The following is a 14,411-nucleotide window of genomic DNA, read 5'->3' as shown; positions in this document are numbered from 1 at the left end:
TTTGTGCATCATTGCAGTCCAGACAAGCATTCTTATACAGTGATCACATAATTTGTAGGATCTAATTTTTTAGGGGGAAAAGCAATCCAGAAAACTGTCAGTAACATGGAGAGGAATAATTGTTCAACCAGCTGAAAGTGCAATTCTTTAATATACTTGAGCAAATTTTAAATAAAAGTCTTTTGCCAAAAAGAATTACTCAGGATACCACCAGTTTCCCAGATCTTGACAGTTAGTTCCTTGAATCAGACAGCTACAGTTTCAGACAGAATAAGGACACTTCAGCAAAAAGGATGGTTTATGGAACTTTAATACAGCAAGACAGCAAAGTGCAGAATTCACAATAGAAAAAAACCTTTGGAAAGTATTGGTTTCCATCAGTGTCAATAGAGTTTAGCTGCAGCTAGTTTTACTATAGTTCATATCCATTTGTTGCTACTGTAATTAGAAAGGTTCAGCTCAGTTTCACAATCCTTGTCTACTCCACTGACTTCCATTTTTCACAGAAATCTGACTATTTTAAAAAGAAATAGCTGTCATTGTTATTGTATTTATCCCATTTTAAGTTGTTACAAATATACCTTTATGCATTTGCTGCAACTGAAAAGGTCATTCTGAACTCTTAACTAACACATCTCAAATACTTGTATCCTTCTCATAGTAGCATTTATGACTCAAACCATTGTCTCAAGATAATAGGATGACAAGGAGAAGAAAACATGAAATAATAAGATAAAGCATTTCTATTCACAAAAACTATTCTCTGCAAACACACACTTACACAAAGTAGAATTATTATTCATGTAGCCATCATTAATAACAGTGGACCCTTGACTAACACTCCAGGAGACTCACATTGAATGAGAACAATTTATCTTCTCAGATTCTTTATTAAGTTCTTTCCTAAGGTGATTGTCTTTCTTAGCTTTGGCTTCTCTTGGAAATTTCTGCTCTGTTCTGACATCCAGTTTGCTTTCTTCTGTTTTGTTTTGGTTTTGTTTTTGTTTTTTTGTTTTTTTAGCAATTTTTGTTGTCACATTCATCCCTAATGACATCTCTAAGTTCATTCCATAGTTCTTTTGATTCTCTATCTGTGAGGTTCAGGACTTCAAATGATTTCTGAGGTTCTCCTTGAAAATAACAGGTATTGTATATGTTCAAGATCATACCAGAGAAATTGACTGATTTTCCTTCTTCCTTAGCTTAACCTGGAATTGCACATGAGCAATTCATAATTTGTTTCACAATCAGCACGTCAGCTCTAATTGGGCTCTTCCCACTTCATTTTACCAATAATTTAATCAATTTGGTTTTGTTGTACTTCATCTGGTGATGTCCATATATGGAGGTGTTGTTTCAGTCATTTGAAGATAGTGTTAGCTATGAAGAAATTATTGGAGGAGCAGAAATTAATAAGTCTTTCACCTGATTCAGTTTGGTTTCCTAAGCAATAAAATCCAACTACAGATCTTGTCTTACAACCAAAACTGAAAGTTCTGTTGCTAAGTAAGAGAGTTGTTAAGTGAATTTTGCCCCATTTTACAACCTTTACAACCACTATTATTAAGTGAATCACTGCATATTTCCAACTTTGGTATTCCAGTCTCCAATCCTAAACAGCACATCTTTCTTGCAGAGTCTTTTATTTCAAATTGAAGTTGATTATAAAACTTATCAGCCTACTCTTCTTCTGTATCAGCATAATCTCGAATGATTGTCATATTAAAATCCAATGGTTATTATTAACTAAGAATACAAAGCTAAGAAGTCATAGAATTATAAAAAGTCACATTGCTAAATACAGTTAACCCCAAAGACCTTACAGAAAAGCCACATTTGCACTTGCTTCTGGAAATATGGAAACATGAAGATGAGGGCCATAAGTGATTCAAAGGAAACCAGATTTAACATTTTAATTTACATCTGTGTGAGTCTAGAAATAATACAAATGTGTTGTTTTGTCACAGCTCTTTGTGAACCAAAATGCCTGTTTGGAGGCCGATGTATCCAGCCAAATGTTTGTGCTTGTAGAAGTGGATATAGTGGTTTTGACTGTGGAAAAAAGGTATGGTATTGTTTCAAACATTGGTACCAATTAATAAAAGGGGAATACAATTAAATGGCAATGCAATTAAAACATTTCAGGCATGCATATAAAAAGTGTGACTTTTGTTTACTCTTAAATAACTTATGAAATCTTATTAACCACTGACTTCAGCATATATGGAACTGAGGCAGTAGGACAGAACCCATAGTCTACTATTTTTAGATAATGTTAGATTAGACTCTTATAATGAGCTTTACACATTCAGTATTCTGAAAATAGAGTCACCTTTCACTTCAAAATTTTAGTTATTGTTGTATTTCATGACAGTGATATTCTTCCCCGCAAATTCCCAGCTTTTACTTTGAAATTAACATACACATAAGAAGAAATAAGATTTATCGTAATTTCAGATTTCATAATAGTTATTTAAACTGGGAGTTATAGTCAGAGATAGTCATAAGCATCCTGCAATTTCTAAAGTACTTTACTTCAATTTCTACTATGAAGCCCTTGGTTTCAGTGAAATACACTAAAGACATTGATTGTCTGTATGTATTTAAATAAAAGAAGTTTTTCAAATGGTATTTTGCTAGCTGACCTTTCCATTATATCAAAACCAAAATTATCATTTGTGTTTTCAGAACATCGTCATGATTGTGAATGTGAGGCTGAGGTCTGTAAGCTCACAAATGAATTAAATCTTTATTGCACTTTGTAGAAAATACCAAATCACATGCTGAGCATCAATTTTCCTATCAGTGAGCCATTGCACAGTAAATAGAATTTGAACATAAGTTAGCAGGAGTTCTAGTATATCAGAAATGGCACACAGGGGGCTCACTGCATTCTCACTAACTCATTTATCTTGTCATCAAGTAAAGTCAGTTTTAAAAAGAATACAGTCCACTCCTAGCCAACTATAGTTAGAGGGATCTCCAGCAAAATTGGGTTAAACTTCTCCGTATTCGATTCAGGTTTGAAATTTCAGACAAAGAATAAAACTAACAACAAGTCATTATACTCAGTCCAAATTTTGAGATTAATCATTTGATATTTTTGAATCATTGATAATTAAATAGTGTGTTTGTGTGTGTGTGTGTGTGTGTGTGTGTGTGTGTGTGTGTGTGTGTGAGAGAGAGAGAGAGAGAGAGAGAGAGAGAGAGAGAGAGAGAGAGAGAGAGAGAGATTAAGTGTGTTAGGCTTATTCCAGTATGATTAAGGTTGTGCAGAACACCTGTCTGTCTGTCATCTATTTTATAAAATTTATAGGCCGCCCATCTTACCTCAAGGTAACTCTGGGCAGTTTACAATCATAAAAGATTGTTATTGTTGTTAGTTGTGAAGTCGTGTCCAACCCATCGCAACCCCATGGACAACGTTCTTCCAGGCCTTCCTGTCCTCTATCATCTTCTGGAGTCCATTTAAGCTCACGCCTACTGCTTCAATGGCTCCATCCAGCCACCCCATCTCTGTCGTCCCGTTCTTCTGTTGCCCTCAATCTTTCCCAGCATTAGGCTCTTCTCCAGTGAGTCCTTTCTTCTCATTAAGTGGCCAAAGTACTTGAGTTTCAACTTCAGGATCTGGCCTTCTAAAGAGCAGTCAGGGTTGATTTCCTCTAGGACTGACCAGTTTGATCGCCTTGCAGTCCAGGGGACTCACAGGAGTCTTCTCCAGCACCACAGTTCAAAGGCCTCAATTCTTTTGCGCTCAGCCTTTCTTATGGTCCAACTTTCACAGCCATACATTGCTATATAAACTAAAAACATAAATAAGTTAATACAAAATCTAAACACTACGGCCCAATTAAAAGACAGGAAGGGTGAGAGCAGATTGGTGGGAGGGGAGGTGGGATCTATTGTTAATTGATCAACTGCCTCTACTGTGACACTCCACCATTGGAGCCCTAAGCTAACTGGAAGTGCTAGGTCTTTAGGCTCTTACAGAGGGTCAGGAGGGTTGGGGTCTAACTCATGACCTATAATATTACACGTTTACATTAGATGTATGGCTGAGCCAATATTCTGCTTTTGCTAATTATTGGGTTTTTTTCACAGCTTCTATATATGTTATTTATAATTTTGCTGTGTTTTTTTCCCCCTTGTTTTTAAGTATTATTTTCAAGTCTGAATTTGAGATGGGCAGCCTTACAAAATGAATAAATAAACAAATAAAAAATAATTAAACATTTTCTTTATAGTACTTTCGACTCCAACAGTAAAACTGAAAGGAAGTAGCTAACTTCATTGTTTAATATTCTAATGCTTCTAAATAGACATAAATCAATTTTCACACCGTCCATAATGATCACTTCCATTGTACACATACTGTATAGTGGAGAACATTTTCCTCTTTTTCCACCTTCATAAACTGACATTTTTTTCTAAACAACATATGCCTACACTGGGCATAAATCATGAATTGCATGGTTAGTTGAAGAGATAAAACAGAATATCAAAAAGAAAATAATTAAAGGTTGAGTTCTCATGAGTGGCTAAGACATAAATTTCCCAATCCATCTGGCCATAAATTAAATGAAACAATCTGGATTATTGGAATGCATTGTATTTGTGTGATAAAACTGTTGGAAGTTTTTATACAAAATAATTATTAAAATGATCGGCCTTGGAAAGAAATGTTTTATTTAGAGATATTTTTTTCTCAACTGAGATCTCAAAATTCAGCTATACTCAATTGTCTATAATTATATTTACTCTTATATAAAAGTAAATCCTACTATATCTAGTAGAGTTAACTTACCTGAGTAAACCTTTTTAATAACAAACTATTTATACATGCCTTTGATAGCGATTAACCAGTTAGCTACAAGTAACTAATTTCACTTTTGGGCTCTAGTCATAAGCAATCACGACTAACTGCAGCTATGGATTTTAAAAAATATATAAATGTTTTAAATCAAGATCCTTCAAAGGAGATTAGTTTAGGTTTTATATTTTAATACATTTATCTTGTAAATACTTCCTAATCTGATCGGAAAATGAAATAACACAATCCTGGCTGAGACATATCTTTAATTTCTGGATGGTCTTTTGAAACAGTCCATCTCCTAGAGCTAGAAAACAGAGCAAAAATTGACAATTGCTTTTGAATATTATTGCTACTACTACTACTGGCCAGTGGTGGGATTCAGCCAGTTCGCATCACTTCGGCAGAACCGGAAGCTAATTTTTTGTTGCCCAGGCCCAGAATGGACTTCCGGAAGCAGCATCCACACAGAGAACCGGTTGTTCACATATTTGAATCCCATCACTGCTATTGGCATTTAGGAATCAGGAGGCAAGTCTGTTCTAGAATTTCTTCTCCATCCTTGGTTATTCTTTGTTGCTGTGACTTCTTCAAGGATTTCTTTAATTGTTCTAGTAAGGGCCAAGGCTTTTTAGCAGAGCAGAATTTAGTGACACAGGATGTCCTTGTGTCACAATGTTGGCTGCAGATATGGGAGGATTGCCTGGCAGTGAAACAGAAGAAATAGTCACTAGGACTATTCTCAACTCATACCCAATGCAGCTCCTTCTTTAGCTAAACTTTTTTTATAAGACTGACAATTATATGATGCACCTCTCCAAACTCTCTTCCCCACAAAGAGGAAGGGTATAATACTGTGAATAACTTTGGACTCAATAGCATTAGATGAAGGTCACCATGGGATAGTGAAGTGATTTTAAAATCTACAAGGAATCAGCAAGAATAACCTCTTACTATATATTAGCAATGTAATCTATCTCACCATAGTAATGTCTACCTAAGTACAAATTACGGTAGAAATTTTCAGAGGAAGATATAAGTCACCAGACCCCTACTGATTATTCTTTGTTCTTATTCTTAATGGAGACAGACTTACCATAATTTGGATGCAACTGCTATTTGTTGTGAACAAAATATCTCTATTTGTTCATGATTATCTGTTTTCCCTTCCTCCCCTTTAATAATTTCCATTGAATGCAGGGAACAAATGGATCTTTTTTTTTTTTGTAAAAAATTTTATTTTCAACTTTACAATACATAACAATCTTACAAATACTTCAGATAAAAAATAAAACAAATTGATACACACCACCAACAAATGGATCTTAGTTTCTGCCTCAAGTAAGGTATCTTCTATAATAAAGAATGTCCATCTCAGCTTCTACCCCCTCCTTTAAAAAAAAATCATATACATTTCACCGAAATCTATTCAATATTATTTCATCTTTATTAGGTTGCATGTGGGTGAATTACCCTCTGGGGGAATGGAAGGCCAGGGAATCTGGCGTAACCTGAAGTAGTTATCCCATTTTGAGCCCACGTCCTGGCCTAAGAAGAAAGGATAAATTTCAAAGATTTTCAGTGATTTTTCAGAAACAAGGATAGAAGGGGATTCGCTGTAAGAAACTCCCTTGCTTGCTTCCTTGCTTTTTCACACCTAATCTCTATCTTTTTTCCCGTTCCAACCCCCAAAGTATAAAGTAAATATTAGGTAGATAGATTACAATATTGGTTACCTTTTCCTGAAACAAACCACTGATCTCATACTAAAACTTACGTATTTCAACCCAGTTCTGAAAAATTCTGGGTAAGATCAAACTGTAAACAGGACACAATCTTTGACCTCCCATTATTCACTTGTTAATATTGAAATCAACAGGACTACTTATTTTTAAATATTTACAATTTTCATATAATGCTATCAAACGTTATCAGGCAAGATAATAAGATTATGTACTTCTCTGTCTCCATTGTTGTTGGTTTTTTTCATTCTTCCTCTTTTAAGATCTTCCCATTTATTAGTATGTATGGCCTTAACCAGTAAATTGAGCTACATTGGGTAGGATCCTGGATATAACCTTAACTCCTTACTCAGACACTCACTCACAGAGTTGTTGTGAATAAATAATGAAGACACAACACACACTGTTGTTGCCTTGAGCTCCAGGACAAGAAAATATAAATCCAAGAAATAATAAACTCTATAAATAATCAGGCTTCTTCTAGTTTTGGAGCTATGATTTCCAGAGTTCCCAGCACACCTATGAAATCCTCAGATGTCTGCAAGGCACCAGGCATGACAGATTGATAGTATATATGATGGGCAAACAGTTTAAGACAGTGGTTTTTAAACTCTTTCACCCAATTACCCCCTTTTTCTGGGCTCATACAAGGTCATTATCCCTACCCTCCACCCCACCCCCAAAAAATCCAGATTCATTTGTTTTGCACAAGCATCTTGGCAGCAGTAATCTCAATCTTGACACACAAACAATTACAAAATGCTCCATTGCTCACTTTGTAATTACACACACACACACACACACACACACACACACACACACATTTCTCTCTAAGAGAAAGCCATTTTTATTCGTTATTTATGGCTTATCTTCCAGTGGTATATAACTTTATTGAAGTATATGATTGCATTGTACAATGGTGGGTGATGGAACAGCCAATCAAATATTGGCAACACTTCTGCCAGGTTATATTGTAGCAGGAAGAAGGACCTCAGGGAAAAGGAGGTAGGAGGGGCAGGTGGACCAACAGGTTTGATGGGGTCTCAGTCTAAGCCCAGGATTAGCTCCCCATTGGGGAAATGTGATTAGGAACAATGTTAGAGTAGGCTAGTACTTATGGGATATAAATCATTTGTAAAAATAAGTGAATCTGTTTTAAACCCATTTTACTTAATAAAAGTCCATTTGTTCGGGTGATATCCAAGTTTCTATGCTACCCTATATATGTTGTCCACATTCTTCTTAGTTAACTTAGATTTAAAAAAAAAAAAAAGCAACCCTTAGGCTCCCACAACAAGGAAGATGTGTCTTTTCCAGAGACAACTTGTGCTTGCTTTGCTTTCCCCTGCTTTTATTTCCAATGAAAAAGGGATCCAATAGAAGTGAAACAATTGTAAAACGCACAGCTGGTATGTCATTTCCCTAACGCATAAAAAGGAGTGTGAATACTTTTCAAAGCCACACAAGCAGATAGATATTGTTGCATTCACTTGCAGTCAGCCTTTTGAGGAAGAAAGCAAACCGAGATCTATGCACTTGTTTATGTTGCTGAGTGATTGCCAATTCAATTTTTGACATTTTTAGTTTAATTTGTTTCTGAGTTTTGGTAAAAAGGGATTTCTAAATGTGTTCCTGGGGGGGGGGGATAATGAACTTTCTAGCACAGTAATCATTCTTTTATAAAAAGTCTATTGTGTTTTGAACATGTCTAGGTTGTTTGCAAGATGCAGATAATGTGGTTTGGAAATAAACATGAAGGCAAATGCCCTTGCTAGGTTGTAAAATCAAAGCTGTCAGACAGGGCAGGCTTCCTTACGAAAGAGGAAAAACTACTAATAAACCAGCCAAGTACAAAGATGTTGGTTGTGGTTTTTTAGATGTTAATAAAATCATTAGCAAAAAAAAAAAAAAAAAGTCAGATGAAACACTATAGAATAATCAAATACTTAACTGATTTATTTATTTAAATTTGAGGGGTGCAATGGCTCAGTGGTTAAAGACTCTGAGCTTGTCGGCTGGAGAGCTGACAGCCCAGATTTGAGACCCCAGCGCTGTGCAATGGGGCAAGCTCCCGTTACTTGCCTCAGCTCCTGCTCACCTAGCAGTTCGAAAGCATGAAAATGCAAAGAGATAAATAGGTACCACTTTGTGGGAAGGAAATAGGCTTCTGTGTTTCCCTACATGCTCTTCACTGTGATGTGACGTCATGCTGGCTACATGATGGCAGAAATGTCTTCAGACAACACTGGCTCCCTCAGCTAAGAAACGGAGATGATCACCACCCCTTAGAGTCAGACACGACTGGATAGGGGAAACCATTACCTTTATTTACCATTTGAATATCCAAAACAGCTTGCTCTCTCATAAACCTTTCCAGGAAATTATTTTTTAAAGATTTCTGAAAGAAGCTTGCAAAAAATCCTTTGTTTTTTAGCTCTATGGTTGCCACTTCTTTAGCTTAGTAAAATTTCAATTTTGGCTAAAGATATACTTTTGGATGTTTTTCACTATATTGTACAGTGTATCTTTTAGCATACATCCGAGGAGATGCATATATAAATTTGTATAGCGCAGATATGACAAACCATAAAGATGGGGAGCTATCAAATCAAGCACTCATCTATCCAGATAGGCTAGCACAGTGGTTCTCAACCTGTGGGTCGGGACCCCATTTGGGGTCGAATGATCATTTCATGGGGGTCGCCAAACCATGTTGTCCGCCATTTTTTCCCTTTTCCCTAGCTGACCTACTCCCTCTTATTGGTGGCCACACCCACTTGGGAGTCACCACAACATGGGGAACTGTATTATGGGGTCACGGCATTAGAAAGGTTGAGAACCACTGGGCTAGCATATCAGAGGTACTCTTAAAGAGCTTTCCTTATACTCATTTCTGAAAGAAAAAGAGAAAAAGAGTGGAGCTTTGGACATAAATAATACCTCACTTGAGGTCCCATGGGCAGAATGGATCAGCCTGATCAGCCTAATCTCACAGAGAATCTGCAAATTAAGATTCACTATGACTAAACACAATGACAAAGTCTTTTTCAATATAATGTTTCAATATTATCATTAGATTGTGACTATTATACCTGAGCATATCTTTTGTTGGCATTTTCAGTAACCTTATAAACTTACAGATCTAGATTTCTGTAGTTTTCTGCTGCTGGGATATATACAAATAATCCTCATTTAATTACCACAATTGGGATAAGCAACTCAATGAAACTATACACATAAACTATGTGTATGATCTTCAGCTGTCTTTTGCTTTAAAGACTTGTGAAAGTCATTGATGCAAGGATTGGCTTAAAAGTTACTTTTTCAAAATTATCATTACTGTGAACAATTGCTAAATGAAACAGCTGCTAAATGAGGATTGCCTCTAGTCCAAAATTGCTCAAAATTAATATACTATTGAAAAAAAAGGTTATGTTTACAATATTGAACTACCAACACTCCCCAGGCTAATGTATATACTGTGGTCTAAGCTGTAGTGTGCTACAGTCTTCTTCATTAGGAGTATGAACTTGAGTTGGTAGGTGAAAATAGGATGGGACAAAACAAAGGTCATGAGATAGAAAATGGAAGTGATAGACCAGTCACTAAGTAAGGACTAACTGTACAGTATCTAATAGAAATTAAGTTTCATTCAACCTATTGAGTAGGGTTTCAACTATAACCTATAACTATTGGCTCCATCCTCCAGCAAAACAAATGCTGGACATATTCCCCTTTTTCCTTTTATGCCTTGGACCATTGTTAGGATTAGATGAGGAAGGAGAAGAAAGCAGCTATGTGAGAAAATGGATAAAAAAAGTCATTAAATATTAAAAAATCCTGTTATGGAATTGGTGGAACAAAGCTGCTGTGAATCCATCAGATTTGATGGCACATAAATGTAATAATAGAATAAATAAAGTAGAACATCTTGTGACTAATCCGAAATTGGTAGGTACAAGTTCCTGGTATAAATAAATTGACTATAACACAGGCAAAAGTCTGAAATAAGATATTCGTTGAAAAAGAAAAGAGAATGACAGGATATAAAAGACAGATCCTGTAAACATCTGCAAAGATGCTATTGAACCAAAGATTGCATTGTTGTGACATACCTATATCTTTATTTCCCTACATAGCATGTTAAGAATCATATATTAACCAAAATACGAAAAGCATGCAGAACCTGGCTTCTGAAATTTCTTCTCGTCCCTTAATAGTAGAGACATACTGGGTCACATGATTACCTCTCCCATAGAATTGCATGGATTTTGTGGAGGAGACCTGGATTATTTTTCCCCTCCAGAGCTCTTGTCCAATTCTAGGCTCTTTTCAAATTCAACCTTTCTTTCTGGCTTCTCCCATACACCAGCTCTGACACCATACTGTCAAAATTTCAGAAATTTGCCCTGCTATTGGACAGACAGATTAGTCTCAAGCTCATAAATACAAAATTTCTTTCCAACATTATGTTGACTTGGAAAAAATAAAAATAGATGACAGTAGGTGCCTAGTTATAAGAACTGATGTAATTTAAGTTGGCTCTTTCCCTTTAAGATGTACAGAAACATATTTATGGATTTAACTTCCAGGGTGGTGTTATTTATTTAATTTTCCCCCCTTAAATCAATTTATATTGATAAAGTAGCTATTTAAAAATACATCAGAGCAGACCATTCTAGCAAGGATCTGAAGTGCTTTGAATGCATGAAAACGATATTCAGATATGTATCCATCATCCAATGAATCATATAGGACTATATTCAGTGGTATTTATCATTCTTATATATGTATCTCAATACTTTGCAATTTTTAACAACAAATGAATTGGATATAGTTACCGAGAGATCAGAAATGCTTTTGTCTTAGAAATGAATCAAACGCAAACATTGCCATCCTGTTTCTGGATTTCTACTAAATTGTTTCTTGTAATCCTATAGTTGCCCTCAACATAAGTTATTTTCTATCATTTAATTTTTTGCTTATCAGCTAAACTGTCAGGATGTTGAATAACAAATCTGTACTGTATAAAAATGGGCAGAACGCAGTTACTTTCTTATAAGCAAGATGTCAAGCAAGACGTGCTTTTCTGTGTCACATGGAAAACAGCAATTGGTGACATCTCTGCTTTAGAGGGAAGCCAAAATATTTTAGCAATATATGGTAGCTATTTTATGCATTGAAAGAGAAATCATCCCTTGCTTGAGGATTTCTCATTAGATACATGCCTTAGAATCAGATCTCTCTTTTGGACTGCCGTGCAATTAGAGGTGAACATTTGGGTGGCTTGATGAAATCTTAATTGGTTTTGGAGAGTGACAAAAGTTAAACTGAAAAAAGAATGTGGGGATAATTAAGACAACAATACATTCAACGTTTAATGCTAAACTTGTTTTTTGATGGTAATACACAAAACTATTTGCAATCTAGTCTTTTTAATGACTGAGTATTTATTTCTGTTTCACAGCTCTCCATTCGATGACAAAAACAACAGGACAGTGAAGATACACATTTTGAAACTATTGTGCAAACTTTAAAAAAAAAAGATTGGCTAAGAGCATGCTACAAAGGACTGGTGAATTTCTCATGCTTCCTAACCCTTAACCCTACTTCCCACTCCTTCCAAGAACTAAGTTCTGTGGAGAAATTGCTAATTTCAGAGTAGAAACTTTAGCAAATTGCTGGTGCCACCTTACATGATATTTCTCTTTTGCTGCCTGCCTCAATCTTAGCTATTTGCTATATGTACGTGCCAAATTCCAGGTTGACTTTGTTGGGTACTGAAAATAATGTTAAGTTGTTGGAGATGACAGTATTTCCCCATTGTATTCTTTGTTGTTTCTTCTGTTTATTCCACCAGGATAGACACCAAGAGAAATGAGAATTTCACTTCTTTTCCTTAGTGTCACTTCTTTTCTTTCCCTTCTTACATCATTACTTCTGTGCCATGTTTTTGTACACAGCTTTTCTGATGTGCTACACAGTATTGACTGAAGTATATGTTCCATAACATTAGGATTGCTGTTATATTTTTCATGTGTTTTATCATAGCAAAATATGGACTGGCAAGAAAAAGAAAATGGATAAGAAAGAGCAAAATAAAGTGGAATGGATGCACAGCTTGCTGGACAATATTCAGAATCAAAATAATAGAGAGGAATATTTTTAATATCTTGGATGCCCTTCAAGAAAATTCCAAAATATAAGAAAAATTAGAATAAATAGAATTTCTGAATCCAAATTTGTGTGTTTTTTCTCTTTTTTTATATCAGCCCAATAAATTCTATCTAGTTATTCTGATAATATCAGAAAATACACCATGTACACCCTGTCTTTTGATAAACCTCACAATATACTTGTTTTATTCATTAAAATTTATAAAAAATTGTCCTTAATCATCCAGAAGATAAAACATATAAAGATATAAAAACAGTTTTATCTCTTTAATGTATTACCCATCAAGAAATCTTGACTGAATATCTTTTAAAATGGAGGATCTTGTTTTTGAATAAGGGGAAAAGAGAAGGAAACAGTTTTTTTAGTATATATTTACTAATACAATTTGGAACAAGGTTGGGGCTCCAAGCACTTTATTCTTTCCATCTCTGTGTAGTCTGATAAGGAAGAGTACGGATTTGTGAAGAGTAAGTAAAACACTTGGGATATCCCAACACATCATAACTAGCCATAAGATGCAATTATAAAGTTAGCAAGCTCAATATCCTCACTTCGCAGAAAAATGTCCACCATGAGATGACCCTGTTCTTAATTGTCAGGATTTTCCCACTCATTACTCCCTTGATCAGCTCATAGCTAAAGCACCATTCAAGCACCAAAGAAGTGAAATAGCTTCTCTCGTCTAAATTTCTAGCTCCCCTTTTGATAAATAAACACTGTCTAACAGGAAGAAAATGGTTCAACCCTGTAAAATATGCTGGGTGTTGAACTAAAGCTAAATTAAGCACTAGTAAATTTGGCCACCTGAGAACACTTAGTAGAAGCTGGCAATTCCTTTCAAATGCTCCTAACTGAATTTACCACTAATTTACCACTAACCAGATCATGAAGAACTGGAGATGAATGATCTCTGCTGCTAAACAGCAGACAATACTGTAAAAAGAGAATGGCAGCCATGTATGCATATAACAGTTTTCAGTGCTTTTATTTTATTTTATTTTATTTATTTATTTTTGTTAGCTATAAATGATACAGTTATTTTATTAGGCTACATTTAAAGAATCCACTAATTTCTTTCAGAGCCCTAAAATAGTATCCCTTAGTATAATATCTGCCTTTGTCAATTAGTGATAGAGAAAAATATATGGTCAATAAGCAGCATATCCTGGTTTTTATTCAGGGAACATGCAAATAATCAGGTGTTAGTTTATATTCACCAATACTAATTCAATTTCCAAGTCACTAAATAATCCCCCTAAAGAGAATGAGAAACGGAAATGGAAGCTGAAAGTTGAATCAATAATATGTAGGGTTAAAAAATAAAAATCTGATTCTCAGACCTCTGGATTCAGCATAAACTGAAAAGCAAACAATTGCAATAGCGAAGGAGCACAAGTTTAAGAATTCACACATAATAACAGAGCTCTATAAAATTAATCGTCAGCTACTTGTACAAAGAAAGAAACCTTCCGTGATTATTTCACAGGTTTCCAATATCAGTTTTGTGGGCAAAGTCTACAATGATCAGTGAACCTATTATTGATGCCAAAAAACCCCCATATGTGCTAAATTGTATTATGAAATGCTCACTTCACATGTATTGAATCACTGTTTGGCTTAAGAATTAAGATTCATTGGGAAGATTTTTCTTTTGATCTGGTTTACAGCATTGCTCATTTTTT

At 35.2% G+C, this 14,411-nt stretch overlaps 1 protein-coding gene across 1 annotated transcript in view; it reads left to right on the top strand.

The window, feature by feature from the left end:
* The window catches only part of LOC120300344 (adhesive plaque matrix protein 2-like), a 58,708-nt gene extending 45,915 nt beyond the window's left edge, over positions 1-12,793 (top strand). Inside the window, exons 9-10 of the mRNA XM_039326213.1 lie at positions 1,968-2,065; positions 12,020-12,793. Coding sequence (XP_039182147.1) covers positions 1,968-2,065; positions 12,020-12,034 — 113 coding nt within the window. The 3' untranslated portion in view covers positions 12,035-12,793. The remainder of the gene's footprint in view (positions 1-1,967; positions 2,066-12,019) is intronic.
* The last annotated feature ends 1,618 nt before the right edge of the window (positions 12,794-14,411 follow it).

The sequence above is a fragment of the Crotalus tigris genome, unplaced genomic scaffold (assembly GCF_016545835.1).
Source record: "Crotalus tigris isolate CLP2741 ecotype Arizona unplaced genomic scaffold, ASM1654583v1 scf7180000024340.7048381, whole genome shotgun sequence".
In the NCBI taxonomy this organism is placed as follows: Eukaryota; Metazoa; Chordata; class Lepidosauria; order Squamata; family Viperidae; genus Crotalus; species Crotalus tigris.
Note: the sequence above shows the minus strand (reverse complement) of the source record. Positions and strands in the feature narration are given on the sequence as shown.